Source organism: Ailuropoda melanoleuca, chromosome 7 (assembly GCF_002007445.2).
Source record: "Ailuropoda melanoleuca isolate Jingjing chromosome 7, ASM200744v2, whole genome shotgun sequence".
NCBI lineage: Eukaryota > Metazoa > Chordata > Mammalia > Carnivora > Ursidae > Ailuropoda > Ailuropoda melanoleuca.
Window position 1 is genome coordinate 65,653,191 of NC_048224.1, and position 27,437 is coordinate 65,680,627.

At 40.8% G+C, this 27,437-nt stretch overlaps 1 protein-coding gene across 6 annotated transcripts in view; it reads right to left on the reverse strand.

Moving 5' to 3' along the window:
* Nucleotides 1-27,178, reverse strand: part of MIPEP (mitochondrial intermediate peptidase) — a 190,736-nt gene extending 163,558 nt beyond the window's left edge. Inside the window, exons 1-8 of one of the 6 annotated variants that reach the window (XM_034664985.1) lie at nt 26,486-27,172; nt 24,158-24,331; nt 23,182-23,318; nt 17,852-17,938; nt 10,270-10,333; nt 5,995-6,177; nt 5,296-5,452; nt 91-139 (exon numbers count right to left, since the gene is read on the reverse strand). In XM_034664985.1, the coding sequence (XP_034520876.1) occupies nt 91-139; nt 5,296-5,452; nt 5,995-6,177; nt 10,270-10,333; nt 17,852-17,938; nt 23,182-23,318; nt 24,158-24,331; nt 26,486-26,674 (1,040 nt within the window). In that variant the 5' untranslated portion in view covers nt 26,675-27,172. Of the gene's footprint in view, nt 1-90; nt 140-5,295; nt 5,453-5,994; nt 6,178-10,269; nt 10,334-17,851; nt 17,939-20,726; nt 20,816-23,181; nt 23,319-24,157; nt 24,332-26,485 lie in introns of those variants that run through there. The other 5 variants (XM_034664986.1, XM_034664984.1, XM_011226792.3 and 2 more) reach the window with 5 other exon arrangements.
* Nucleotides 27,179-27,437: the final 259 nt, after the last annotated feature.

Sequence of the window (27,437 nt, forward strand, 5' to 3'; positions counted from 1 at the left end):
GTCATCTCCTAATTTTTTATAAATGAAGTCTTCTTTAAAAAAAAAAAAAACTACATGATACACACTCTAACAAATAGAATAAAAACTAACCTTTCAGAAAGTCTGTCTGATAGTTTCTCAAGGAACTGCATGACAGTCTCTAAAAATGAAATCCAAAAGAAAATGTCTTTAATTACATAAAATAAAATTAACATACCTGTTAAAATTAAAATGTAATGGTCATAATCTATGCACTACAATGCCATTAAAGTGATCATTTTCAAAGGGTGCCAGGGTTGCTAACATATACTAAGCATATAATAAATATTTCCTGATGATGATCAATTTATCAGAAAAGAAATTAAACATAGTAATAATCCAAAGCCTTTGATTATACCCCAAAATGAGGAGTGAATAGGGAACTAAAAAAAATTTCCAAAATTTCAATGTGTTTCTATCTACTCACATGTGTCAGAGAAAAAATAAGTTTTTAGACCGTTCTAATTTTTCCTGAGTTTTAAAAAGATAGCTAGAGTCTGATCTGTTCATAAAAATCAGTACAATTTAAGGAGCATGATTCACTGAAAATGAGATTTTAAAAATCAATGTTTTTCTGGACAACTATTTTTAATTTTTATTTACGGCTGAGAATAATCTATTCAGGATCAATACCAAAGGGAAGTATGCCAAAATTAGAACGTTAGGAATTTAAGCTCTGCTAGGATTTTTTTTAAGCACTTAAATACTTCAGCCATAGTTGTCATATATTTATTACAAACTCATAAAGGCAACATAGTGCAACTATCATTATTTCCCATGATAGGGAATTTTTCACCTGTATTTTTTAATTTACCATTTTTTGCCATTGATTTATGTATAGAGAGCTTTCACATGTATTTTAGAGTTTGCCACAAACACTGTTTTTATATTTTCCAGATGATCTTGTATATGGTTTTAAGTTTCCTGCCATCTTCAATTTATCTTCTTTCTGAGTAAAATAAAAGCCTGAGAAAAAGAATGGAGGTTAGCCTAAACCAAGAAGCCATGGGGTTTCCTGCCACTGCCGATCCTTAACAAGCCTTGTATATAGTAATCCTGAAAACACTGCCTCGTGCACCATGTTAAATCGTATTAGGCCTTGGAGAAAAACCGTTATTTCATTAAAAATGAAATCTTGGGGCGCCTGGGTGGCACAGCGGTTAAGCGTCTGCCTTCAGCTCAGGGCGTGATCCCGGCGTTGTGGGATCGAGCCCCACATCAGGCTCCTCTGCTGTGAGCCTGCTTCTTCCTCTCCCACTCCCCTTGCTTGTGTTCCCTCTCTCGCTGGCTGTCTCTATCTCTGTCAAATAAATAAATAAAATCTTTTTAAAAAAAAAAAAAAATGAAATCTTATTTCAGGATATCATACCAGCTGCCATAGGGAAGTATTTTCAAATAAGTTTGTGCTTGCTTTTTATTTCTGAACTTTTTTTTACTTTCACCCATTTTTGTTTTTCTAGCTATTTTACACGTGAAAAGTCTACCTCAATTAATCCACCTGAAAAATCATCATATTACAAAAAATGAGTTTGAAAGGCCCTGAAAATCCATAAATGCCTCACTGGAAAATTATTTCCTAATTCACCTAATTCACATGAATGCCCACCTTAACCCTTGTTTACGTCCTGCCTTCCTCCTTCTCTCTACTGAAAGCTCACCATTTCCCTCAGATTCGATTTCCAGTTTCACTTCCCTCACGAAACCCTCAACAAGCACAGACGCATCAGACAAACTTCCCGAACTCCTAAAATCCTACAGTACTGTGTTGTCTATACATACCACTCATTTGGCACTGGGAAGACACTGACCTATATAATTATTAATCTTTATATTTATATAACTGATCCCCACAAATAAATTTTAAATTCCTTAAGGACACAAGTCACATCTTATGTGACTGTACAGTAGCCTAACTCCAAACTGTGACCATACTAACCACCTACTGAGCAATGGATTCACTGGTGGTGACATCTGGCATTAGCTGCTACAGGACCAGGGACCTCCAGTCCACACTGCTCACCTCAGTGGTAAATCCTCAACCCTCTTCAGGCTGCATCTGCCCTCAGCATTTGAGTCAGCTGATGACTCTCTCCTTAGGACACTTCACTTGGCTTCCAGGACCATCCACTCAGTTCATTTTCTCCTCTCTCACTCATGCTCCTTCTTGGCAGCTATTACAGGTTTTCCCTCATATCTCTGACCTCTTAAACTTGGAGGGCCCCAGAGCTCACTTCCCAGACTTCTGTTCTTCTTTAGATGCACTCGCTCCCTTGGAGATCTCATACAATCTCATGAATTTAAATAAAGACCCAAGGGCAACTGGGTGGCTCAGTTGGTTAAGTGTCTGACTCTTGATTTTGGCTCAGGTCATGATCTCAGCATCATGAGATTGAGCCCCGAGTTAGGCTCTGTGCTCAATGGGGAGTCTGTTTGAGACTCTCTCCCTTTCCCTGTGCTTCCCTCACTCACATGCGCGCTCTCTCTCTAAAATAAATAAATAAATATTTAAATAAATGAATAAAGACCCAGATTTCTATCTCTGGCTCAGCTCTCTGTCCTCAATTCCACAGATACACATCTAACTGTCTCTTCAACATCACCATGTGAACACCAACTGGCATCTCAACTTAACTTGAACAAAACCAAGCCTCCAGTCCTCCCCACCTTAGTTAGCAGTAACTCACTACGTCTCTTCAGTTGATCAGGTTAAAAACCTTGGTTCCCTTTCAAAATGCTATATATCCAGAATCAGACACATTGCAAAACCCTCCACTGCCACCGTTTTGGTCAAGCTGCCATCCTTCTCAACGTGATTACTGCAAAACAGCTTCTACATGGCCTCTCCTCCACCCGTGCCTCTCTGCGGTCTATCTCAGTGTCAACAGCACATGACCTGCCAGCAAAATTTAAGTCGGATCACCTTATTTCTCTGCTTAAAACCCCCCAACGACTTCCCATCTCACTAGAGGAAAAGCCCGGCTGAACACAGCTCCTCCTTCGTCTGCCTCCACCTCTTACCACTCCCCTCACTGACTCCACTTCACTGCTTTGCCCTTTTGCTTTTCCTCAAATGTGTCAAGCTACCCTAGGGGCCTCCACGCTCGCAGTGTGTCCATCTGGAACTTTCTTCCCCTAGTGAGCCATAGGCTTATTCCTGTACCTCCTTCAAATCTACACTCACATGCCCCACATGCTCAGCGAGCCCCTCCAGGGCGACTCAGTTGAAAATCCACACCACCGCCAAACGCTCACATTCTTTATCCCCTTCCCCATTCAGTTTTCTCCACAACTTGTATTAACTATTAACCTACTGTGTTTCTTACATGGATTTTTTCTTATCTCCCTTACAGAGATATAAACTACACAAGAGCAGGAATTTCATCTGTTTTATACATTGATTTATTTCTAGGTCCTAGAATCATATCTGACATATAGTGGGCACTCAGTAAATATTTGTTGAATCAATGGATGAAAACAGAGAATGAAGATGATGTCTTTTATGCCATCTGTTTGGTCTCAAACAGCTTATAAAGACCATAAATTTAGAGCATGGGGTTAAGTTTCAGTCCTGCCACTTTTCAGCACTATCACTAACCTCGGGTTTCTATCCTATGAGGTGGATACAAACATCTACCTCACACAGTTGCACAGAAATTAAATGAAATAATGGCCCAGGGTAAGCATCTTACTATTATTTTAGCTGACCCTTGAAAAACACAGGTTTGAACTGTGTAGTCCACTTATACAAGGATATTTTCAACAAATACGGTACAGTACTATAAATGTGTTTTATGTTTTTCTTAATAACATTCTTTCTCTAGTTAACTTTACTGTAAGAATACAGTATATAATACATACAACATACCAAATATGGGTTAATCAATCGTTTGTTATCAGTAAGGCTTCCCATGATCAGTGGGCTAGTAGTAGTTAAGTTTTGGGGGAGTCAAAAGTTACATGTGAATTTTCAATTGTATAGGATTGGAGGGGTGTCAGCACTCCCTCATCGTTCAAGGATCAACTGTACATATAATAATAATAATGACAAATTATTGTTAGCAACTTGGTGACAACAATGACCAGAGAAAAACACACAAAATGACATAAGATCTATTTAGGAGTTAAATGGGGTGAAGCAAATTGTATGCACTTAAGGGGTTCAGAGACAAGAGTGTCTAAGGGAAGTGAAAGGCTTTGTGAAAGAGGTAGGTTTTAAGCTGAGCACTGAAAAACTGTATAGGATTTTATCAGACCGATTGGGAGAGGGGAGCTCTGCCGCATGCAGGGAACAACATGAGCAAAGGAATGAGTGTGCTTTCGCCTGCGGTTTCGCGGACAGCCTTGAAAGGTCAAGGGAATAGCCGTTTACAAAAGAAATGGCCATTTTTTTAGAACATACTAGAAAGAGAAGGGATATGCATAGAAGGAATAATTTCAGAACAAATTAACAATGTGGTCTTCCTCCCATACAGAGTTCATTTCTAGCATTCCCTCTATCCGTGAATGGCACGTCCACCCACATACACAACCGAAACCAAGAGTACCCAACATGCCGTCTCCTACTCCCTCTCGACCCATCACCAAGCCTCATAGATTCGACCTCTAAAAGATATCTTGAATCTGAACAGTTCTACCATCGCAACTACCCTATTCGTTCCTGACTCAGTGTCTGAACTGTGACTGCAATTTAATACACCTTTGAAAAAGCTTACTATATACACTTACGTTATTACTATTGTATAGTGCTTTCTTTTATACATTCTAAATCATAAAGGACTCAACAGAACACGAGGCAAGATTCTCACAAACCCCAGGACGCTTTTTCCCCACCCCTACGCAAAGAGTGCCATCCAGCACTCTTCTCTCTAAAACTGAGGTTTATAGAACTACGTGTTTTTATAGCCCGAGCGTATACTCAACCCTGTCTTCAACAGATTTATTGATCTTTCCTCCTCTTTCACACTAATTCTAACCAATTTGGTTAGGCTGGCCACAGAAACTAAGTTAAAATGAAAATAATTGAAATTAGCATCCATGAATACTTAAGTATGACTTAACTCGCAACATGCGCAAGAAATAAATTACCTTGGTTGGAGAGAATATATTCCAAACTATGAGCTCTATTTAGAAGTCAGTTCTATATAAAGATACAGAAAATCTCAATAAATGGGTCTCTGAGTATATTAAAAAGAGAACACTGATTTATAGCTATTTTAAATCAGAAGCTGTTTTGCAAAAAACCTATTTTGTCCTGAAAAGCTGGGTGAACAAGCTCACCTGGATTTTTGGCTATTGTGCCTTGGAGGGCTCTGTGGGAGTATGTGGAGTATCCCACTAACTTTGCCAGAAGGTCTCTGTTGCTGAGCAATTCTTCCAAACATTTCAACTGACCCACATTGGGATAGAGAAAAATTTTATAAGCAGCTTCTCGAACCTATATTTAAAATGTAAATGGTAGAAGATAGAATAAGTACCATGATACAAAGGCCCATGCAATGACAATGTAGGCTAACTTTCACTTCTCTATTCTACGGGTGATCATTGCTTTAAAAATAAAATAAGGGTTTATACAGGGTGAGTAAAGCTTTTAGATTCATAAACTAGCATAGGATACAAACACATCCTTGACTAGAGTTCTCTGTTATGAGGTATGATGGAATAAACTTTTACCCAGTGCATGTGCCCTAAAGCACCTTTAACCACATGAAGACTACAGGCATTAAGAATCTGAGTAGTCTCAAACGTCAACTGCTATTTATCATACTTTAAACAGGAGGAGTTCTTTATGAGACATGAATGATAAAGCCATTTTCATCATTCAAAGCATTTATGGAATTAATAAGCCCACAGTAGAAATTTAGGGCTTAGTAACACTCAAGTATTTTTAAAGGTATGATTACATTATCACTGAACTGTGGGTTAAAACAGCAACACTCAGACGGGGGCTAAACTATGAAGAGAGTGGACTACACATACCAAGTCGTCTGGAGCTTCTGCATGTAGACCATCAATTATGACATGACTTCCTGTGACTACAAAGTTACGGTGAATGTGTTCTGGTAAGAGATGCTTCTCAATCTTGTTGGGAAAGTTAGTTCCCATAAGAAATGTATTACTCAAGTCCAAGATCTTCACATTCAGGTCCACTGCTCTTTTACGCTAGATCCAGATGGAGTAAAAGTTATTTAAAGGCATTGAAAGTAATAGTTCACAGCTGATTTAACAGACCATCTGTAAGGATGGTAAAGCAACATATATGGTTAAATTAATTGAACAAGATACTAAATATGTTAAATAAAATGAACATTGAGTATATTGCTTATGTCATAAATACATAATTATTTACTATAAGTAAATTCTACTTTTGATAGATACTTAATATCCTAAAAGTTTGTATAGTGTTTCTATACTTTAAGATTTATATAAACGCTAGAGTTCTATTTTGTGCCTAGGTTATATAACTAATCTCTGAAATTAACAACATTGGGAAATACAGAATCCTACCGTATCCCCCCAAATAACCTCTTAGTTAAGTGAACTGGAGAGCAGTAGGTTGAATCTAGTCAATATGATACTTAGGAGTATTTGTAGACTAAAGACAGCAAGTATTTGAAGGGCAAATTTGAAAATATACTGGGTCCTAAAAGATAAGACAAAAAAGGTAGAGGGAAAGGAAAAGAATTTCTGCAGGTCTTCACAAGAGTATAGTGAACATTCAGAGGGGGCTGCCCACACTTGAGCAGCGACAGAAGCACGGCAGTGGAGTGGGGAGCAGAGCCAGCCGGAGCCGCAGGGCAGGGCCGGCCCTCCAGCTCCGGGCCTGGCACCCGGCGGCGCGCCGGCTCAGTGACGATGATGTGGACGGCACTGGCACACCCACAGGACTGTTTTCTGGCAGTCTCACCGGTAGGACATACAATCGCCTGAGAAAATGTGTATTATCAAAGGGGGCGCCACATATGTTTTGGAGGAAACATAAAGTAGGCCATGTCATCAGTCCGGTCTAATGGAGGACAAAGGTGAATTTGTAGTTAGTGTTACTAGAACACTAGCTGGGCATCTTGACCTGCGCTTATGATGGGCTTCGGGTGAAATCAGATGTAGATCTTCTCGGATAGGGGTCACTAGCTGTCAACGTTCTAAATTGTACTATGACCCTAAAAAATGGTGAAGCAGCACTAGGCTTTTTAAAAGATATTTAAGATGCTGACGTACACTTGATAAGACGCTGGGAAAAAATTAAGTATATTTTAACAACCAAAAATTTTACAATATAGGGGCGCCTGGGTGGCTCAATGGGTTAAGCATCCGACTCTTGATTTCAGCTCAGATCTTGATCTCAGGATTGTGAGTTCAAGCCCCACACTGGGCTCCACACTTTAAAAAAATTTACAATATAGAGAATTCAAACTTCATAGGAAAAATTAGTTTTCAGATACTTCAATGTCTTCATAGTCCAGATTTCTCTTTACCTATTTTGTTTCTACTATGGCCATTTATCGCCACCTAATGGTAACTAGTGGAATAACCAAAAAGGTAAAAGATTTGGAAATTACACTATAGTTCCAAAAATATTCCCCAAAGCCTTTACTCTGGAGGGGAAAAAAGTGACACAATTATTTCAAAGAATTTATCACCTGTTAAAACCCTCAGAAAATCAAAAACTGGGTTTACTTCCTGCCTTCACCAATTTCCTAGGCATTTCATCATTCTGAGATAAAGATGCAGTACTCTGAACTCAAAGAATTCTATGAAATTATTGTGTTATTTATCAAATGATTGCTAAAAAACATATGCTTCCATTCATTTTAAACTTTTAAGTTATACTCATATGAGATCTTAAAAATTAAATAAGAAATAACCTGGGAAGAATGCCAAAAGAATATACAGGCCTTTACAATTTATAAATTATGTTGGTGGGTTTCTTTCAAGATCTCTCTTTTAAAAAGGGTAACATGTTTCCTTTTAACCTGTCCTAGTGGAGCCCCATGGAGAACAGACACAGAAGGTACGAGAGAGGAGTTCAGTGGGTTTACTCTACTTGCATCTTTAATGTTCGTAGGCTCCTGGGAGTTATTTGCCAGGAAGGGCAGCTATCCTTGTAAGAACACTCGAGAAGTAATAGCAGCAGGTTCAATGATGCTGAAACAGACCTTGACTTGACACACAAAACTTTCGCGTAAAGTTTCAAAAATATCTTTCTTGAGGATTACATAAAATAACAAAACTATTCATCTAGATTCTCTCCTAGCAACTCTACTATTCTCCACTATCTTCCTTCTGAATATCAAATTTGATGAATATTAGCTAGCATTATTATGATTCATCATACAGTCATTCAGTACTTGCTGAGGCCAAAACTGGAAAAAACATGACTGGCATTCTTGGTCCTTGAGAAGCCCCTAATTTAGATAAGTAATGCAATGGAAGAGCTTTGATAAAAGGCCCTTAGAGATAAATGCCATGTGCATAAAAGAAGCCAAATGGGAATTTAGATGAATACAAAATCCCACCTGGGGGATAAAAGCTTGACAGACACAGTGGTCTGAGGATGAGGCCTTAGCGGGGGTTGGCAGCAGGCAGGCCTGGTGAGCAGAGGAGGAAGAGGAGGCCGGGGGCCACACACGAAAGGCACAGTGTAATGAATTACAGGGGAGCACAGGGAGGGCTGGGAGAGAATCACCATGTACGTTCTTTGTTACGTATTAGCTGCTACTGGCAATGGAAAGTGACTGAGAGGTTCTGGGCAGGACAATAATGATGAAATCGATACTTTAAGGAAATCACACCAGTGTTCACAGACAGGTCAGAATGACCAGCGGAAAACCTGAGCAGGGATAGTTGAGCAGGCTCTGGAGTCCAAGCCTCCTCCACCTACTAACTCCGTGACCTTGGGTAGATCACATAAATTCTAGGTGCCTCAGTTCCTCATCTATGAAGCCGGAATGATAGTAATACCCTAAAAGCCTTAGAGTATTACTATCATTATAATACTCTAACAGCCTCAAAGCCGTTATGAAGATCTGATGAGAAATACACACGTCAAAGAGCAAATGCTTCATCACTGTTAATTATAATGAGTATCAGAAAGACAAAGACCTTTCAGACAGCCCAGATATATGGCGATAAGGTTCATGAGCTGTTTGGGGGATGCAGACAGATGTAGGAGCTCTACAGAAACAATACGAGGACTTTGCCACTAATTAAGACATGGAAGTATGGTGAATAAAAAAATGTGAGCTGACCCCAAATTTTTATTTGAGTGACTCAGACTAGTGAATTCATTATACAGAGAAGCAGTAATAAAGAACTGGCTTGAAGAGGGGCCAATGTGTCCATTTTAAACAACATAAATATACGTAGAGCCTATCAGCCTTGGGGACTGCTGGCGGCCTGTGCAGGCTCAGGGTTAGGTCAGTAGCCTTGTGCTGAGCCCTTAAAGCCACGTGAACACCGTGGTGCACAAATGACCCAGCATTATTCAAACCCAGCACCAAGCAAAATGATATTACCTCCTGCGGGTGCTACATATCCCCAAGACCCTGACCTCTACTTTCCAACATGCTCCGATAAACTGATCTCTATTATTAGGTAAATGGCTTTATGTTCTATTTAGTAGGAGAAACATACCTACAAAGAAAAAAAAAAAGCATAATCATAACAGTTTCTGAGGATGTTGTGTTCTAGAAGAAGTGGCCAGGGTTAGACATTCTGGCCACTAAGGATGGGAACCTGAACCAATCACTTGGTCTTATTTCCATATTGGTGAAAGGAGGGGTCTGAACAACGTCTACAGTCCCTCCTATTCCAGGGCACGCACCGTATAAGCCCTGCCTCCTGCTTCCAGAACAAAACCATGTGGATCTGTCAAAGACATGCAGAATATGAATACGTGCACTTATGTAAAGGTCTTAGTGATATTCCCTGTGCCTCCGCTTCCAGACCTCAATCTTCAAAATTCTCAGCTTTCCTGTCCACTTGCCTCTCTTTCCTGAAATCACCCATTGAGGATGCCACGACATCTAAAATGCCCCAAGTGTCTCAAGCAGTTTCTTAATTCTGAATTATCATGGGTAATAGACCAACTTCCAGAGAGCACTATATTCAAATATAATAGAAGAGTTTCATAACACAAACAACCTATAGTTTGTATGATATGCAAATGTAAGCAACATACAACAACTGTAGTAATAAAGATACCAACTAGGTATTAGTAAAACGAGCAGAAAAAAACAGAGAGGAAAGATTCACCTTTTCTTCATCTAGATGGATTCCACTGATTTCAAAATCAAACATAAACAGTTCAGCCACTCGCCTACAAACAAAACAAACCTAGGTTATAACGGGTAATAATAATTATTAACAAAATCACTTTCTTATTAAATAAATTGGACTTTTTCAACCATACTACCCAAAAGCCAAATATATATGCATGCGCGCGCGTGCACACACACACACACACACACACACACACAATTTGTTTGAAGCCAGGAACTTAACATCTTAAAAATCAGGCAAAACATCCAGCTGACTGACGGGGCTTTTAAGCTCTCCTATGGATGATCTGTCTCAAATACATTGTGCTAACGACCGTACAATAAGCCTCTAACTGAACCAAAGGGACAATGATTACTCCAATGAGGCCAAATTTATCTGCTTTTTCTAGAAGAGATGGATGCAATTGTCCCTGTTTTCCTTCAAAAAATATTTGCCACATACTTTAGGCAACCCACCAAATAAATACTTGTGGGACACATAAATGCTGCCCAATTGCAACCAGGTAAGCCTGTAAACATATAACTATAATATATTTCTATCTAGCATGTATTTTTAACAGCAGTATACTCTAAGCTGCTTGTGGGTAAAGACATATATGTTTCATAAGGCATGGTCCCATAAGGGGACAAATACTTTCTGAATGAATGAACACAAGGTTGAAGATATAATAAATTTCCTAACAGGGATACGAATAAAGTGGGGAGTTCAAAGAGAGACCATCAAGCAGGTTCCTTACTTACCAGCTTCCATCCACCTTGTGCTAAATTTGCTTAAGACTTGTGAGGGAAGGTTCCTCACCACTTCCAGAATTAATACTAGTTTGCATTGTAGAGAGCAACATTTTTAATAATCATCAAATGCATCTGCAAACTTAAGAGCCAGCCCTAATTTCCCGACCCTTTCCCTGATATAACAATTTCATCAGAACAATAAGAAAACAACAACAGTGGAATAGAAAGTATCTTGGATAATATCCAAAGTAACGGGCAACTTTTCATTAATTTTCTCCTGTAAGATTTTATACTTAGAAGGACATCTCTTCCTTTTTAGTTATAAGCTAATTTGATATTGTTTACTCCCCATTAGACAGCAGAGGAATTAAAATACTGAATTCACACCATATCGTAAATGGAAAAAAAATGTGTGTGCCGGAAACAAAACGTTATCATGCTGTGCCACAGAAGCACGGACTGACACACACAGCTCTTCAAACACATTAGAGTGAAACACATGATCCCTGATATCCAGGAGGTAAGAGTCTGATATCACTCTTAAGTAAATCTGACTGATAAATACGTATCAGAGGATCAGGAAACAAGAGTATATCTCACAGAGCTAATGCTAGTATTACTAACATGTAAGAAAGAAAGAACTGCACATCACTTCTTTATTGGCAATATGAAAATTACACATTAAATGGTAGCTATTTATTTGGTGGTGAAAGGGAAGAGAACTAGAAAGAAACACGACAATCAACTAAATTAATCCCTTCTTTCCTTCCCTACTACCACTATCCTAGTCCAGGCTGCTGTCCCCTTGCCCTGACATACGATAGTTAGCCCTACTGGGTAACCTTGCCTCCAGTCCTCCATCCCGATAGGATGATCTTTCTCAAGGTCAGAAGTCCTTGGCGTGATTAACCTGGCACCTCATGAAACACCTTCTCCTCCACCATGAGGTCTCTCTGAAGGCTGTCCTCCACTACCAACCAAATTAGGGGCCTCTGCTATGGGCTTCAACGGCATTTATGATTTCCACTTAACAAACTCATAGCAGCAATGCCCACAATAGCCAAACTGTGGAAGGAGCCGAGATGCCCTTCAACAGACAAATGGATAGAGGAGATGTGGTTCATATATACAATGGAATATTACTCAGCCATCAGAAAGGATGATTACCCAACATTTGCATCGACATGGATGGAACTGGAGGGGATTATGTTAAGTGAAATAAGTCAAGCAGAGAAACATAATTATCATATGGTTTCAATCATATGTGGAACATAAGGAATAGCTCGGAAGACTGCAGGGGAAGGGAGGGAAAACCAAATGGGAAGAAATCAGAGAGAGAGACAAACCATGAGAGACTCAGGACTCCAGGAAACAAACTGAGGGTTACGGAAGGGAGGGGTTGAGGGATGGGGTAACTGGGTGATGGGTATTAAGGAGGGCACATGTGGTGATGAGCACTTTATATGCAACTAATGAATCCTTGAACACTACATCAAAAACTAATGATGTACTATATGCCGGCTAACTGAACATAATAAAATAAATAAATAAATAAGTAGAAATAAAACAAACTTACTTTTTAAAAAAAATTGTCAGGAGAACACAGAATTTTTTTTAAAAGGTTGTACAGGAGCCATATGATGGAAAGTCATGAACTGGGTTGTAAATGCTTTATACGGATGTTAAAGTATAATAAGCAAAGAGGGAACAAAAAATAGCTTCAACCAATGTTTTAAAAAGTCAATATATGTATTGCAGAACATGAAAAATAATTATGATTTGCCTTACATGTAGGAGCTTACTCCTTTATTCAGAGAGTACAAACCTGAGAACGCCGCCATGATAATTACTTATTTATTTCAACCCCATCCAAATCCAAATAATTAAAAACATAAAACAGTGTATACTTGGACAATTTTTCAAAGGCCTACTGCAAGAGATTTTCAGTTTTTCTTCCAACTAGTAGCAGCTACTTAGAATATTAAATTCTTTGATGCTGTGCCGGAAGCCGTTTCTTGGCTAATGAGAATTGTTTTCTTTCTCTTTAATCCTGCTGCATGCTTGGAACCAATTTCATGTGTAACACCTCTTTCTGTCAATAATAATTTTTTTATAGTTTTCTGGAATTAAGTTATCCAAATATTTGATCTACTCTCCTGGCTTTCTCTGACTTTTCATAAAGGGTATATTTATCTTCCTGATTATTGTGCCAGTATGCTTTGAATGGACAGAATTAAAGTTCTTCTAAAATTCTGAAAATTCAATAGACCACATTAATAATGTGGTTACTTACCTTCTTTCTTAAATAATGTAAAGTGCTTCACTCAAGCCCCTAAAAATCCCCATTATCTCTACCTCACGGTGATCTCCCTTCCTGAACTGTCAATCTAAAACAAATGCCGCTCTCTCTTTTCCAGCAAAGGCATTTTATGTTTATTTTAATAAGAGGAGAAAAAAGGTAACAGTGGTTGATAAGTGGGGATGAAAATATATTGTATAATGTAAGTTTATTATATTATATAAGTTTATTGTATAAGAGATTCATGTAGAAATCTAGGGAAAAATGAAAATCACTCATCTCACCAAAGATAAACACTATTAAAATTCTTCTATTTCCCTCCAATCTACTTATTTTTATTTTTTAAGGCTACGCAGAACATGTAAAATTAAATAAGATAAGGTTAGAGAAATTAGCACAGTGCCCAGTGCATAGTGGATACTTGAAAATGTTCGCTGAGTTTCTGAATCGACATAAGGGGCACTTAATTCCCTCACACTGAAACATCAACTCTGCCTGCTGGGCCAGGTGGACTGGTGGGAAACACGCAACAGGACCCCGTCCTGAGAAGCAGAGGCAAAGGCAGCATCTTTGGTCTCATAAAGATACTGTCTCGGTGGCAATGAACTTGTGGCTAACACCAACAATAAAGACCTTCCCTTGGCTTCTATCCAATCTACTTTGAGTATGTTATACGACTTATTTAAAATAATTGGGAGTCAGCAAACATAGATTTTTGTATCTTGCTTTTTCTTTTAAAATTATACCACAAACATTGAACATTTCTCTATCTCTTTTTAATACTCTTCAAAAACATGGCTTTTTAATGTTTGTAATGTTTGGTCATATGGATTAAAAATATTTTCATTTTTCCCACTCCTGTAATCCATGCTATGATAAAAATCCCTGTTAAATACATCTCTTTATCCTTGTTTGTTTCCTTAGGACACATTCCAAGAAATTAATCAAAAAGGTGTCCTCTATAGATATTTATCAATTTACACTTAACCAGAGAGGACCCATCATCCCAAGCCATTAAAACACTATTGCTCTGTTTCAGCTCAGTTAAGTGAAGGGCTCTCTGTTCTATTTTTCTTTAAGGATGTACCAGAAACTGTCAAAGCATTTTACTTTCATTATTTCATTTAAACTTCATAATAAACCTATGAAGTACTTTTTTATTCTCTTCTTACAGAGGAGAAAACAAGATCTGCAGAGTCAAAGAGCCAATATCCACCCAAAGCAGTCTAATAGCAGTGGCCACGTGTGCAGCCCGTTTCACACGGATTCCCAGTGTTACACCTGTTATGCTGTTCCAAGTTCAACAGCCATCTGTCGCTATTCCTTATTTTGGGAAAGGAGAGTTTCACAAAAAGAATCCTTTACCTAATTTTCTATACGAAGATCCAGCGGTTTTTTTTGTTTTGTTTTGTTTTGTTTTAGTAATCTTTAAGGCCCTTTAACACAGTAAAGATATTAACTCTTTATCATGTAAGTAACATTTGTCCCATTGTGTATTCTGACTTTGAATGTGGAAAAGTTTTGCCATACCAAAGTTTGCAGTTTTTATATACTCAAGTCAATCTCTGGTGGTCTGACTTTGGTATCATGAGAAGACAAACTTCCCACCTTCCAAGACTGCCAACACTTATATGATTTCTTTTTTTGAAAAAGATTTATACCTTTAAGTAATCTACTTTTTTCTACATTTATCTACTGCCCTAACATCATTTATTGAAAATCAAGTCTTTCCCTACTGATAGGAAATGACACTTCGATCATATAGTAAATATAGTCTTACATATATTTGTGACTGTCTGAATTTCTCTTTTCTTTCATTGATCTAATTGACTATGCTGGTGTTAAGTATAATGCTCTTTTAAATACAGCATTTTTATAATGTCTTACTATATGGCACAAATCCCTTTTTAGTACTTTTCTCACCAGATTTCTCCTGCCTATTCTGGCACATTTATTGTCTATGACTTCAAAATCATTTAAAGTAACAACAAAAAAATCTTCTTTATAGATTGGTTAGCACTAAACTTACAGACCAGTAGAGACCACCACTGAAGCTTTCTTCTTTCTTATCTCAGACTACGGTATGTTTCACTACTTAAATATCATCTTTCATGCTTCCTGGTGTGTGTGTGTGTGTGTGTGTGTGTTGAGGCTCTGCATGCTTTGCGTTCCTGAGTTTATTTCAAGGTGTATTACAGCTTTTGTTGCCCTCGTGACAGGGATTTTCCCTCCATTATATTTTCTGAAGATGACGTGTTTGTTATATTTTTTGCATACAAGAAAGCTCTTAATGGTTTTGGAAAAACCCAAGTAAAACAGGTTTCTTTACAGCGGGGCTTCTCACAGACTGTAATAAACTAAAACTTTTTAAGAGGGGACAGTACATAAATGTGTCAGATTTCCAAACTTAACTGACTAATGGGACCCTTCTGGGAATACTTTTTGAAAAAGTATTTCAAGGAATGTATCAAAGAATAAGATGATGGTCTACTCAATTTAAATCATTTCCTTTCCTAACTGTTATGCCCAGATAATTTATTGAATGTACAATTCTCTGTTTTTATACTTACGCTTTATAATTCATTGTCTTACACTTTTCCATACACAAGGTTCTCTCCGGGTGCTAGCCAACATTCTTGATGATTATCAAGTACCATGATATTTCAATAATTATTACTTCAAATTCTTCTTCCTCCCACTTCCAAGTTACCTTTCCTTTCTAGAATACTGATATTCTACCCAGCTCATTTTTCCCAATGTAGTTATCATTGTGTTACTTTAAAAATCCTCTTGGCATTTTTAGTAACATCTAGAAATGAGGTATGTATCCTGTTGGAACAAGTCCTTTGCACCTAAAATAGTCTCCTAGTCCACTACAATTTTTATACGTTAAATGTAGAGAAGTCAATCCTTAACAAAGTCAGGTTATGAATAACCTGTCTCTACTCAAAGTCAATACCAGTTGAGTATAAATCCAGCACAATGAGCAGGCATTCAACTTTTCCTTGTTTTGCTAACGAACATAAGATCATGCTCAAGCCTAAAAGTATAGTAAAGGCAAACTATTCTGATGGCCCAGCTAGCTTTACTAGTATCCTGAGGCTCAGGATCAATGAAGAGAAGTAAGATCAAACCAATACCTGCATATTAGAAGTCAGGTGAAAATAACCCCCCAAAGACAGCCTCATTGCGCAATTCACACGGCATGGTACTCGTATATCAGATTAACAGCTAGATCCCAGTACCAACTGATCCCTGCAGAACAGGGTTTCATGTGGGGGTCATAGGTCATATCTGAAGACAGAAAGGGGAGGAGGAAGCAGAGGAGGGAGAATCAAGGAGTGAAAAGAATAAGTGTCCCATAAATAAAAAGTAGATAAATGGGACACCTGGGTGGCTCAGTCGGTTAAGCAACTGCCTTCTGCTCAGGTCATGATCCTGGGGTCCTGGATCGAGCCCCACATCAGGCTCCCTGCTCAGTGGAGTGCCTGCTTCTCCCTCTCCTGCTCCCCCCTGCTTGTGCATTCTCTCTCAAATGAATAAATAAAATTTCTTTTTAAAAAAATATAAAGTACAAACAGGTAAGAAAAAATATTAACCTCTGTGCTACCAGACAAGTAATATATAGATGGGTTAATGACGAACTTATAAAATCGTCATAAGTAAATACATTGAACAAAGAAATATGGTATCCAAAAATCCTCTATCAAATGTTTTTATGCACTGAGAAATTCAGCTTTTTCAATTCAGAATAATAAAGGTAATCGAATGAACCAAAGGAAATAATTTCAAGGATCATGACATCCAACCAGTCAATAAAATCAATTTGCTTCTGGGGCGCCTGGGTGGCACAGCGGTTGCGTCTGTCTTCGGCTCAGGGCATGATACTGGCGTTGTGGGATCGAGCCCCACATCAGGCTCTTACGCTATGAGCTTGCTTCTTCCTCTCCCACTCCCCCTGCTTGTGTTCCCTCTCTCGCTGGCTGTCTCTATCTCTGTCGAATAAATAAATAAAATCTTTAAAAGAAAAAAAATCAATTTGCTTCTATCTTCCGGTGGCATCGATCATGGAACTTCCAGCATGAAGCTAAATGTAACTGCCAACTGTTCACAGGAAGGCATTCCTTTGTGAAGCACCCACTACAGGCCAGGAACTGCTGCCGGTGCTGGGATGCAGCCCTGAACAAAACAGACCAAGTCCCTGCCCTCCATGAGCTTCCCGTCTAGTGAGGCAGAAGCATGTAAACAGTTAGCAAACAGAACATGCTGGAAATGATTAGGACTGAGAAGAAAACACAAGCAGGGTAAGAGGACGGAGCATGACCTGGTACCAAAGAGGAGGAGACACCATTTGAATGAAGTCCTAAAGAAAGTGCCAGAGTCATGTAGGTACCTGGGGAGAAACATTGCAGGCAGAGGGGGCTATGAGTGCAGAGACATGGCTGGGGTGGGGGGGGAGGGGAGGTGTCGTCTTCCCATCTTGCCTCTATAATCACAACCATAATGAATGCAAAGGAATGAGTACCTGGTTTCTGGATCAAGGGAATCCACAAGTTTTTTATCAGCTAGCAGTTTTTGCAAACTCTGATATAACTCCACATTTGTGTTCAACCTAGAAAAATTACAAATGAAAAAAAAATTAAACAATTTTCTAATAACTTCTTTCTAACTTTACATTAAGAGAATGGTGTCGCATGCCCAGAGGCCAAAGGTTTGGGGTTTTGTTTTGTTTCTTTATTTGGAATAGAAATAGCATAACCACAGTTAATACAGAAACATGAAGTAAAGTGTCAAGGTACAAAGGGTTCTGAAAGGTAAATGGATAAATGTAAAGCCATGGTCAGCAGCTGGAACCAGAAGAGCAGACAGGAGAGAGGGGAGAGGGAGGAATGTAGTGGCTGGTGATCCGAGTGGTCTGAGTCCACTACCACTGAGAAATCACTGTTAGCAATATGCCAATGGCCATCTGTTTGTTTGATAAAAAAGGACTGAGGATGGGAGGATGATCACAAAGATTCTGCAGTTCCCAAGGGAAGAGCCTAGAACCTGGGAAACCTCTGCCCATCTGGGCCAGAGTGGCAGGCCCACACCTCGAGAAGAGCTCAAGGACACAGGCTTCAGGGCCACACACTGGAGTTACAACCCCAGCCCTACTACCACTCTGAGATCTCGGGCAAGTGTTTGAACTTGTCAGACTTCAGGTCACCCTAAGGGTTAATGTGATGCTCCCCCTATGAAGGAACAAATAGTAGTTATCATTAGGTGGCCTTGCCAGCCTGCCCTTGGCCCCCCAACCTGAGTTCTATCCCCAACCCAAGCCACAGTCCCATTACCAGGTCCTGAGTTCTTTCTTCTTCCCTGGATGCTAGAAAGTCCTGGCACTCTAGGGGCCAGACGGTGAACTGGTTTAGATAAAATCTGCTCGGTGAATTCTCAGGGAAGGGCAAAGCTGTAAGAACCTTCTGTCCATTCCTACTCAGGAACTCAAGGATGGTCACGTTGCCTAGTCAGTGCATAATCAAAAACCTGCAGCTTTATAGCAATCCAAGAGCTTCTGTTGCTACAGTTCTTACGGGCCACCCCAAAGACCAAGGGAACGGAGGCAGTCAGTGCCAGTGGGAAAATGGTCAACAAGAAGGGCAGGCATACCATCTCTTGCGCTCCCAGGCAACAATCCCAGGAAACGGGGAGAAAATCAATGTGGGCACCTATTTCCTCCAGGCCTGCTCCCCCTACGAGCCACTACATGTCAAAAGGACAGGCATTCAGAGGCAGCCCCACTACAGCCTCCTCAGAAGTTTCAGCAAATCTCCCACATTATATTTTATGTCATGAGATCCTGAGATAAAGTCTCTATTTTAGTCTACAGCTGGCATCAACTCTACACAAACACACCTAATTTTAGGTTTTTATTTCCACTACGGGAAAATAAATCAGTTCTACACAGGCACCTCAAATCCTCCTGTTTTTTGAAGACCGCCTGAAGAGGTTATGATACGATTCAGCTAGACTAAAGGAGAAAAGGAGTCCTGGTGCTCCGCAGGGACCGAGAACCAAGCTCTGACGAAGGCCCTGAGCTCGGTTTCCTGACCCACGTCCAGGCCCTCGGCGGGCCTCAGGGCAGCAACTGGAGTGCGGCCAAGAAAAAAAGATTGAAACGCTCTCCAGGATGAAGTGAAGACCTTGCACAGATCTTCTTCCACACTTCACTACCTATTACGGCTCCCTTGCTGGCCACAAAATTAAGAACCCACATCCAGACCAGAACTGCATCCAAAGTCAGGCCCAATCCAGCGTTCAAGATGCCTCAGGCAGTCACCCTGGCAGCTCTGACTCATTTCCTGGGGCTTCTCCCTGGGCGATGCTCTTTCTCCCAAAGAGCCCCCAGTTCCAGGCCCTTCCTCATGCCCTGTGTCCGGAGTGTGCAGGGACCAGTTTGATCTCAGTCAACAAGTCGGGTTTCAGTGGCTGTAAGAGAAATCACATGCGCTGTCCCAAAGAGAGCAAATGACACTTGATGGGGGGGAAGCGGCAGCAGCAGCTCCTGACGCATCAGGCCCTCCAGCGCGCCTTGTCAAACCAGAGAAGCCACTGCGCTCGGCCACCACGCGCCTCCTCCAACTTCTGCTTTGTCGAAAAGTCTCCCGATGGTTTCCAGTTGTACATTCCTGCCAGGCGAGCCCTGCCGCACTCGCCAGCTCTCCACCCTCTCTGGCATGGCGTCCCGCACCTAAGTGCTTCTGAACACGGCACCATCCACCTCGAAGCCGTTTTCACCAGCACTTTCAAGCTCTCATAAGTTGCTTAAAATATTTAAATTTACCTCAAGATTTCTTGAAAATAACTCACTCCATCAAAGCCCCGGCCTACCTCAGCCCTCCCTGAGAGTTTTAGCATCTCCCTAGACCACCCCTCCCCACCCCAGATCCAAGGGACCGCAAGGCCGCTTGTCTCTGGCCCACAGCCAACAATGCAATAGTGGTTTAATCACAGGGTTATCAAGCAACTCCAACCTGCCACTGAGATACCAAAAAACTCTCACTTCACGTACACAAGAATAAGGAGAGTGGATGCTTGCTATGTGCCTGACGTGCCTAGAAGCACTTTATTATCTCACTTTCCTCACAATAAATCTAAGAGGCAAATCGTGTCATTATTTCACTTACAGACAAGGAAACTAAGTGACAGAACAGAAGAGCAAACAGAGAAGCAACTCAGCACACTGCAGGAGCCAGGGAGGAGCGCGCAGGGCCCGCCCCCAGGGCCCTCCCTCTTCCCCACCACCCTGGGCACTGGGCATCCCCTACCCTGCGGGGACAAGCCCTGGAGACCAATTTCCTCAAGCACAAATCCACAAGACCACGTCACCCGAGACTGTAACGAAGGGGAGCAGAACATACTTTTCTACCATGGTGCCAATACTTCTACAAGCTTCTTCCGCCGCCTCTCTGAATGCGCGCTCGGGGTGAGCAATTTTCACAAAATCGGCCTAATAAAGAAGAAAGACAAAACCAAAAGGGAATTTGATGGAAAGCTTTCTTCCAAGATCCGAGGGTAAAAAATGAAATCCTGAGCTTTCAATTGTGCCATTTGGCCGGCCCTATGCATTTCCATTACTGACATTTTCCTTAACCAGTAGGGCTAAGCGGCTTCTTGCTGAACATGTATTAATTCTGTTATTCCTTGGAATCAAGTGGGTTTCATTCCAAAGAAAATACTTCCATTAACCTTATTTTAGAAAAGTTCTCCTTCAAATATAAACACCAAGTGAATTCTTCCTCATTCTACAGTTCAAAAAAGCAGAATCTTATTTCAAATATTCTAAAACTCCCTAACTAACACTCTTTGCAATACGGTGCTCAAGTTTGCCGGCTCCCGTAGAACAACTGCAGAGGCTTTTTTTTTCAACTGACACACAACATAGTTTCAAGACTGATTTAACTACTTTCTAGCCTTCGTGCAGAAACAAAGGCGCATTCTCTTTATAGGCCTTTTAATAAATATGAATTCCCAGTCTCAGTTGAAATGACTCACAACTACCAGTGCTGCGGTGGCTTCGATACTGACTTTAGCATTAAACTAAGCTAGAATTCTTTTTACTTTTTTAATGAAATCACATAAAACCAGATTTTAGTTTTCATGTTAATCTCAGTATATTGCGAAAGAAAAATATAGGGGAACTACAAAATATCACGTACATTCTTCATTCTCCAAGAAAACAACATGTGTGACTATAATATGAAATAAAATCACCACAAGGTAAAATTTCCTAATTTTATTATTAAATAGTTTTCAATGTAAAAACATTTAAATCCATAGTTTTAACACATTTGATGTAACAATAAGATAACATTAGTACTAAAGCACCTGCAAAACGAGCTACATAAAATTTACAATTCATATAAATTACTAATCTACATGTTGCAGAATTTACAATCAATATTTATTTCAAAATACTGGCATACATTTTAAAATTCATTTGCGGGGCGCCTGGGTGGCTCAGTCGGTTAAGCGTCTGCCTTCAGCTCAGGTCATGATCTCAGGGATCCTTGGATTGAGCCCTGCGTCTGCTTCTCCCTCTCCCTCTGCCCCTCCTCCCTGCTGTGCTCTTGCGCTCTCTCTCTCAAATGAATAAAAAAAACCTTTTAAAAAATTCACTTGTAATAGTGATGAAGAAAACAATACTGTTATACAGCAACTGTATGAAAAAAGAAAAAGAAAGCAAAACCAAATGACCATTTGGTGGGAAATAACAGTTTATAAAACCCTTGCCTTATTACAGTATTGATCTTATTGGCAGATAAAGTCTTAAAAATTCAAAAGGAAGAAGGTTCTTTGAATTTTTTTACCCAAAGATTTATTTCCACAGATAAGTCACATTTAGAGCTTTATTCATGAGATATTACTATACCTCATAAATACAAAAATCTTCAAAAATAGGACAAGCTATGACGCAGAGAGTTAGTATCTCTTAGCGAGGAGCAAAAGCAGAAATGTAAAATAAAATAAAATAAAATCCTAGAATACCACTTAATTAAAATGGAGGCTAAGACAACAAATGAACCACCAACACATAAAGCCAATACTTGATGGCACATAAGTGAAATTCCCTGACAAATATTTTCCTTGTCAGATTTCAGTGACACAATTAAGCAGAGAAGGTCGCTGTGAGGCGTCCTCGGGCAGTGCATCGCCCATGTCCTCCATCATTCAAAGCGCTTGCTACACACACACTTCAGAACAAAACCAAGACCCTATAAAACCAAGAAGTGACTACGATAAGCCTGCAGCACACCTCACTTCACTCTTGGTTAAAACCCTTTAAGATATTTTATCAATCTCCTTGGGGAAACTCAGTGACTGCATGACAATCTGAAAGGCGTTCCTGCTCATATGGGAGGGAAAAAAGTTCCAAACAGGGAAAAACAAAGATGGCAAGTGTTATGTGAGGTAAGAGGGATCATTCTCAAAGGGCAAATGATTCCATTCATCTGACATTTTAGAAGAGAAAAACTATAGGGATGGAAAACAGGTGGGTAGTTCCCAGAGGTAAGAGGGGAGAGCTGGGTGTGACTATAATACAGGAGCTTTTTTGGAGTGATGGAATATAAAATTCATAGAATTGTACCACCCCCAAAAAGAAGTCAATTTTACTGTATGATAATCTTAAAAATAAATAAATGCTTTCTAAAAAAATGGGGAGGCTAACTGACTTTCCAATCTCTCCAAGGTAAGAAAGACCTATTCATCAGACCCCAAGCAGCCAGACAGCATGTAGAAGGAACAGAGCAGCAGGTGAGGACAAGAGTTCTGTGGCCAAGGTGCCTGGCCTCCAAGCCCAGCTCCACCACTTACTGGCTAGGTGATCCTGGGTACATCACTTCACCTCTTACTGCCTTTCTTTCCTCATCTGAAAATGGGAGATATGCTGAGAAGGTTAATTCGGTTAATCCAGGCAAACCTCTTACCAGGGTCTGGTGCCTCACTAAGATCTAAAAAAAAAAGTTACCATCAGAATATAAACTGCAGGAGGTCAGAGACAGTGTCTGTCACGACTCATGACATGAACAGTGCCTAGAACAAGTGCCTGGCACATGGTGGTGACTCAGTATTGAATGAAAGTGAAGAGAAAATTATATACAGTCTAATATCAAGTCGACAAGATCCTGAGGGTTCACAATTCTGGCTTATGTGCACTACATAATCGCCTTCACTGACATGACTAAGGAGGAGGTGGCTCTTTGGGACAGACAAAAAATCATGCCTTCTACCTCAGCAGTGGCATTCTTAGAGAAGAGGCCTAGTACATGTCTATTTCCACTTCAAAATATGAAAAAAGGAAGTCTTTACTAAAATCAGTTTCATAGCCAAACCTTAGTTTTCATCGGAAAAGACATGCCTAAGGTTTATAAAAACTGGCTTTTCGTAAGATTAATTTTATTATAAATGTACAGGTAAATGTCCTACTAAAATTTCGGTAGAAGTTTTCATACATGAAGAACCTTTGTCAAATGAAGACTCTTCACCACATGCGTAACCATTCTTTTATTATACATCACATGGGTATTTTCTTAACTATACATATTAACGTACAAGTTCTACGTATCACCTTTTCCTATACTTTTTCTCCATTCCTAACGACTTACTCCCACTACAATAAATTACACCCAACAACTCTCAAATAGCTCAGATGCTATTAGTCTAGGTGCTGTCAAACCAAGCACCAGATGCTTTGAACCCTAGAGTCTCTGACATTAAACCTAATAAACTTAGCTTAAATTTTAACAGCTTGACAAAGAAGTAACTTCAAGGGTTACCGCAAACATCTTACCAAGTCGGCCACCCTGCACAAAGAATCAGAAAGCTCATCGAAAATGAGCACGGTCTGTGGTCCAGGCGGCAAGGAACACACGCGCTCCACCAGCAAGTCTGCCTTTCTCAGGGCATTTTCTTGTGCGATCTGAAATCCTTCTGGGGCGCTGAGCTCAGGAACTCCAAAAAGACCCTGCAATCCAGAGAATATTTCCAATGTGTAACTAAAAATATGATTTTTTGGTAAGTCCTTTTTGCATAAAGGAAATCTTGGTTTTCATTGGTGTATCCTACCATTCTAATACCTGTGATCACAAACACCATGTTCACATTCCCCGCATCATTCCACATAAATTAAACGATGAATATTTTAAGAATGGAATTTCTCTTAAATTTTTAATTATTTCATAAGAAACAAAACTAGAATGATAATGGTTCAACATCCAGCTTAGCCACTTTTTGATGACTAACATGTTGATTTTTGAAAACAGCAAGAGATAAAACTTTCAGGACTGATAAGACCTACTGTTTCTGCGAGAAGGGATGCAATGAAATTAACCTCTTTTCAAAATGATTAAGAAGTTGAAGAAAAGACAGTTGCAGGCAGAGCAGAATTGGGACCAAAACCAAATTAGATTATTTACACTGATTTAATTTGATTCAAGTACAGACTATTTTTCATTTCCCAGCACACATCCCCATATTGGAGGATAGGAATTCTAAACCTCAGACTACTAGTTAACGATAATGACAAAAAACTACATAAACCTTCGGGGTTTTTTGTTGTTCTTATTTAATCAAAACCCAATTCACATATTTGAAAATCTGTCATCAATTTTAAAAATCACAATATGCAAAAGAAAAATAAAGCTAAAATTAGTTATATTTCATCCATTGAAAACTAAGCTTACTCTTTTCATCTTTCTACTCGGTACCTATAGATAGTTGTTCTCCACCTCACCCTAATTATGTTAGAGCCATATTATGTTATTTACCCATATGGAAGTTAGTGTAGCCAGTTTCATACAAAAATATTTTTAGGGGCACCTGGGTAGCGCAGCGGTTAAGCATCTGCCTTCAGCTCAGAGCGTGATCCCAGCGTTCTGGGTTCAAGCTCCACATCAGGCTCCTCCACTAAGAGCCTGCTTCTTCCTCTCCCACTCCCCCTGCTTGTGTTCCCTCTCTCGCTGGCTGTCTCTCTCTGTCAAATAAATAAATACAATCTTTAAAAATATATATATATATTTTTAAAACAAAGCTAATGACAGAGATCAAACAAAAAAACACATCATTAAGCTCGGTGTAACCATGTCCTAGACTCTTTATTAAAAAGGCAATGTTATAAATAATGAAGAAGCAGGGGCACCTGGGTGGCTCAGTCCTTAAGTGTCTGCCTTAGGCTCAGGGCCTGATCTCAGGGTCCTGAATCGAGCCCCGCATCAGGCTCCCTGCTCCCCAGGAAGCCTGCTTCTTCCTCTCCCACTCCCCCTGCTTGTGTTCCCTCTCTCACTGTCTCTGTCAAATAAATAAATAAAATCTTTATTTAAAAAAAATAACGAAGAAGCAAAAAGGGCAAAAATAAAAGCAACAACCTGAAGTGGATAAAATTCAAAAATGCAAAGTAGAACAGGCACCGGGTAAGTCCCTCTCAAGCTTGCCTTCCTTTCACCTTTAATTCAGTCATTCAATAAACCCTGGGTGTCTAGGGAGTGCCAGATACCAGACTGGGTGTGTGGAGACAGAAAATAAATAGGAACCAAAGAAATCAGTCAGTGACTTCCTGGGGGAAGAAATCAACGTGCTCAATGTCATCACATTACAGGTAATTAGCCTGTTCTCAATAGTTTTGTGTTTAAAACAAGAAGAGCCCAAAACTTTGGGAAAAATTAAGAACGGAATTTCGAGCATCAATGTCATTAGTAACTACACGACTACTTGATGCTTCCTATGAACTGCGGGGCGAGGTCTCCAATGCACAAGTGTTAAGGCTGGAACAAAAGTGAACTTCAGCGGGGACTGGACTGAGTGTGAGACGAGGGCGGGACCCTCCAGGCGGAATTCACCGCCACCGGCTGGATGAACTATTTTGAGTTCACCTGGAGCAGGGGCTCACGAAGAGGCAGGTCCCAGGACCGACAAAGGCCGCCCCACTCCCTTAAATCAGTCCCTCAAAGAGGAGGTGACGGGCAAGGTCACCACGAGCGCAAACGACACCCCACCGTACAAAGGGTTCGCTGCCCGGCTTCTCCCAGACGCAATGAACCCGGCCCAGATCCCTGCTGGCCACGCGGAGAAGGGACCAGCTTATCCCGGGGACACAAGGGGAGCCCCCTCCCGCGCCGCTCACCCGGCGCTCGCCGAACAGGTCCAGACGGCGGCCCTGGGGCTTGACATTGAAGGCGGCGCCCACCGAGGACCAGCTGGTGCTGACCTCCCGGGCCCGGATCCCGGCTCCGAGGCCGCCCAGGCCCGCTCGCCCCGGCCATAGAGCCGCGGCCCGGAGTCCGAGCCCTCCCAGCCTCCAGGCGTACAGCATCTTGATCCCAGAGCAGCCCCTACCCCCGCCGCGAGGCCCCGCCCCTGCACCGCAGCTCCCGCCGCGACCACGCGCGCCGTGTTTCCAAGGCAGCGGCCCACGCCGCGCCACGTGATGCCAGCGCTTCCGGGTCGGGGCTCGAGGTCCCTCAGGACGTGGGCACGTCGGCGTCCAAAGGGCAAAAGCGTCGCCCCGCCGCCTTCACGGCAGACGCTGCGGTCTTGCGCCCCCGTGTGCCTGGAGTAAGGAACCGCCAAGGTTTGAGTCTTCCCTCCCACGTGACTCGAGAGGGGCTGACAAAGTCTCGCTGCAGGGTGAGTTCATCTTGGAGGAGGAGTGAACGCTCAGTGAACGCCCGTCTGAGTGCCTTCCCCGACGTGACAGGACTGGTGACACTCGTCGACTCTGTCGGCCTCCACGCTAAACGATGGCTGAAATTAGACGATGTGGCTGCACCGTCTGGTTGTGTGGAACCGACTACGCTGCCTCTCAGTGAATCTTCCTTTATTCTGACTTGTAAATTTTGTTAAAATAATCTACAATAAAAAATTTGTAGGGGCGCCTGGGTGGCACAGCGGTTAAGCGTCTGCCTTCAGCTCAGGGCGTGATCCTGGCGTTATGAGATCGAGCCCCACATCAGGCTCCTCTGCTGTGAGCCTGCTTCTTCCTCTCCCACTCTCCCTGCTTGTGTTCCCTCTCTCACTGGCTGTCTCTATCTCTGTCGAATAAATAAATAAAATCTTTAAAAAAAAAAAAATTTGTA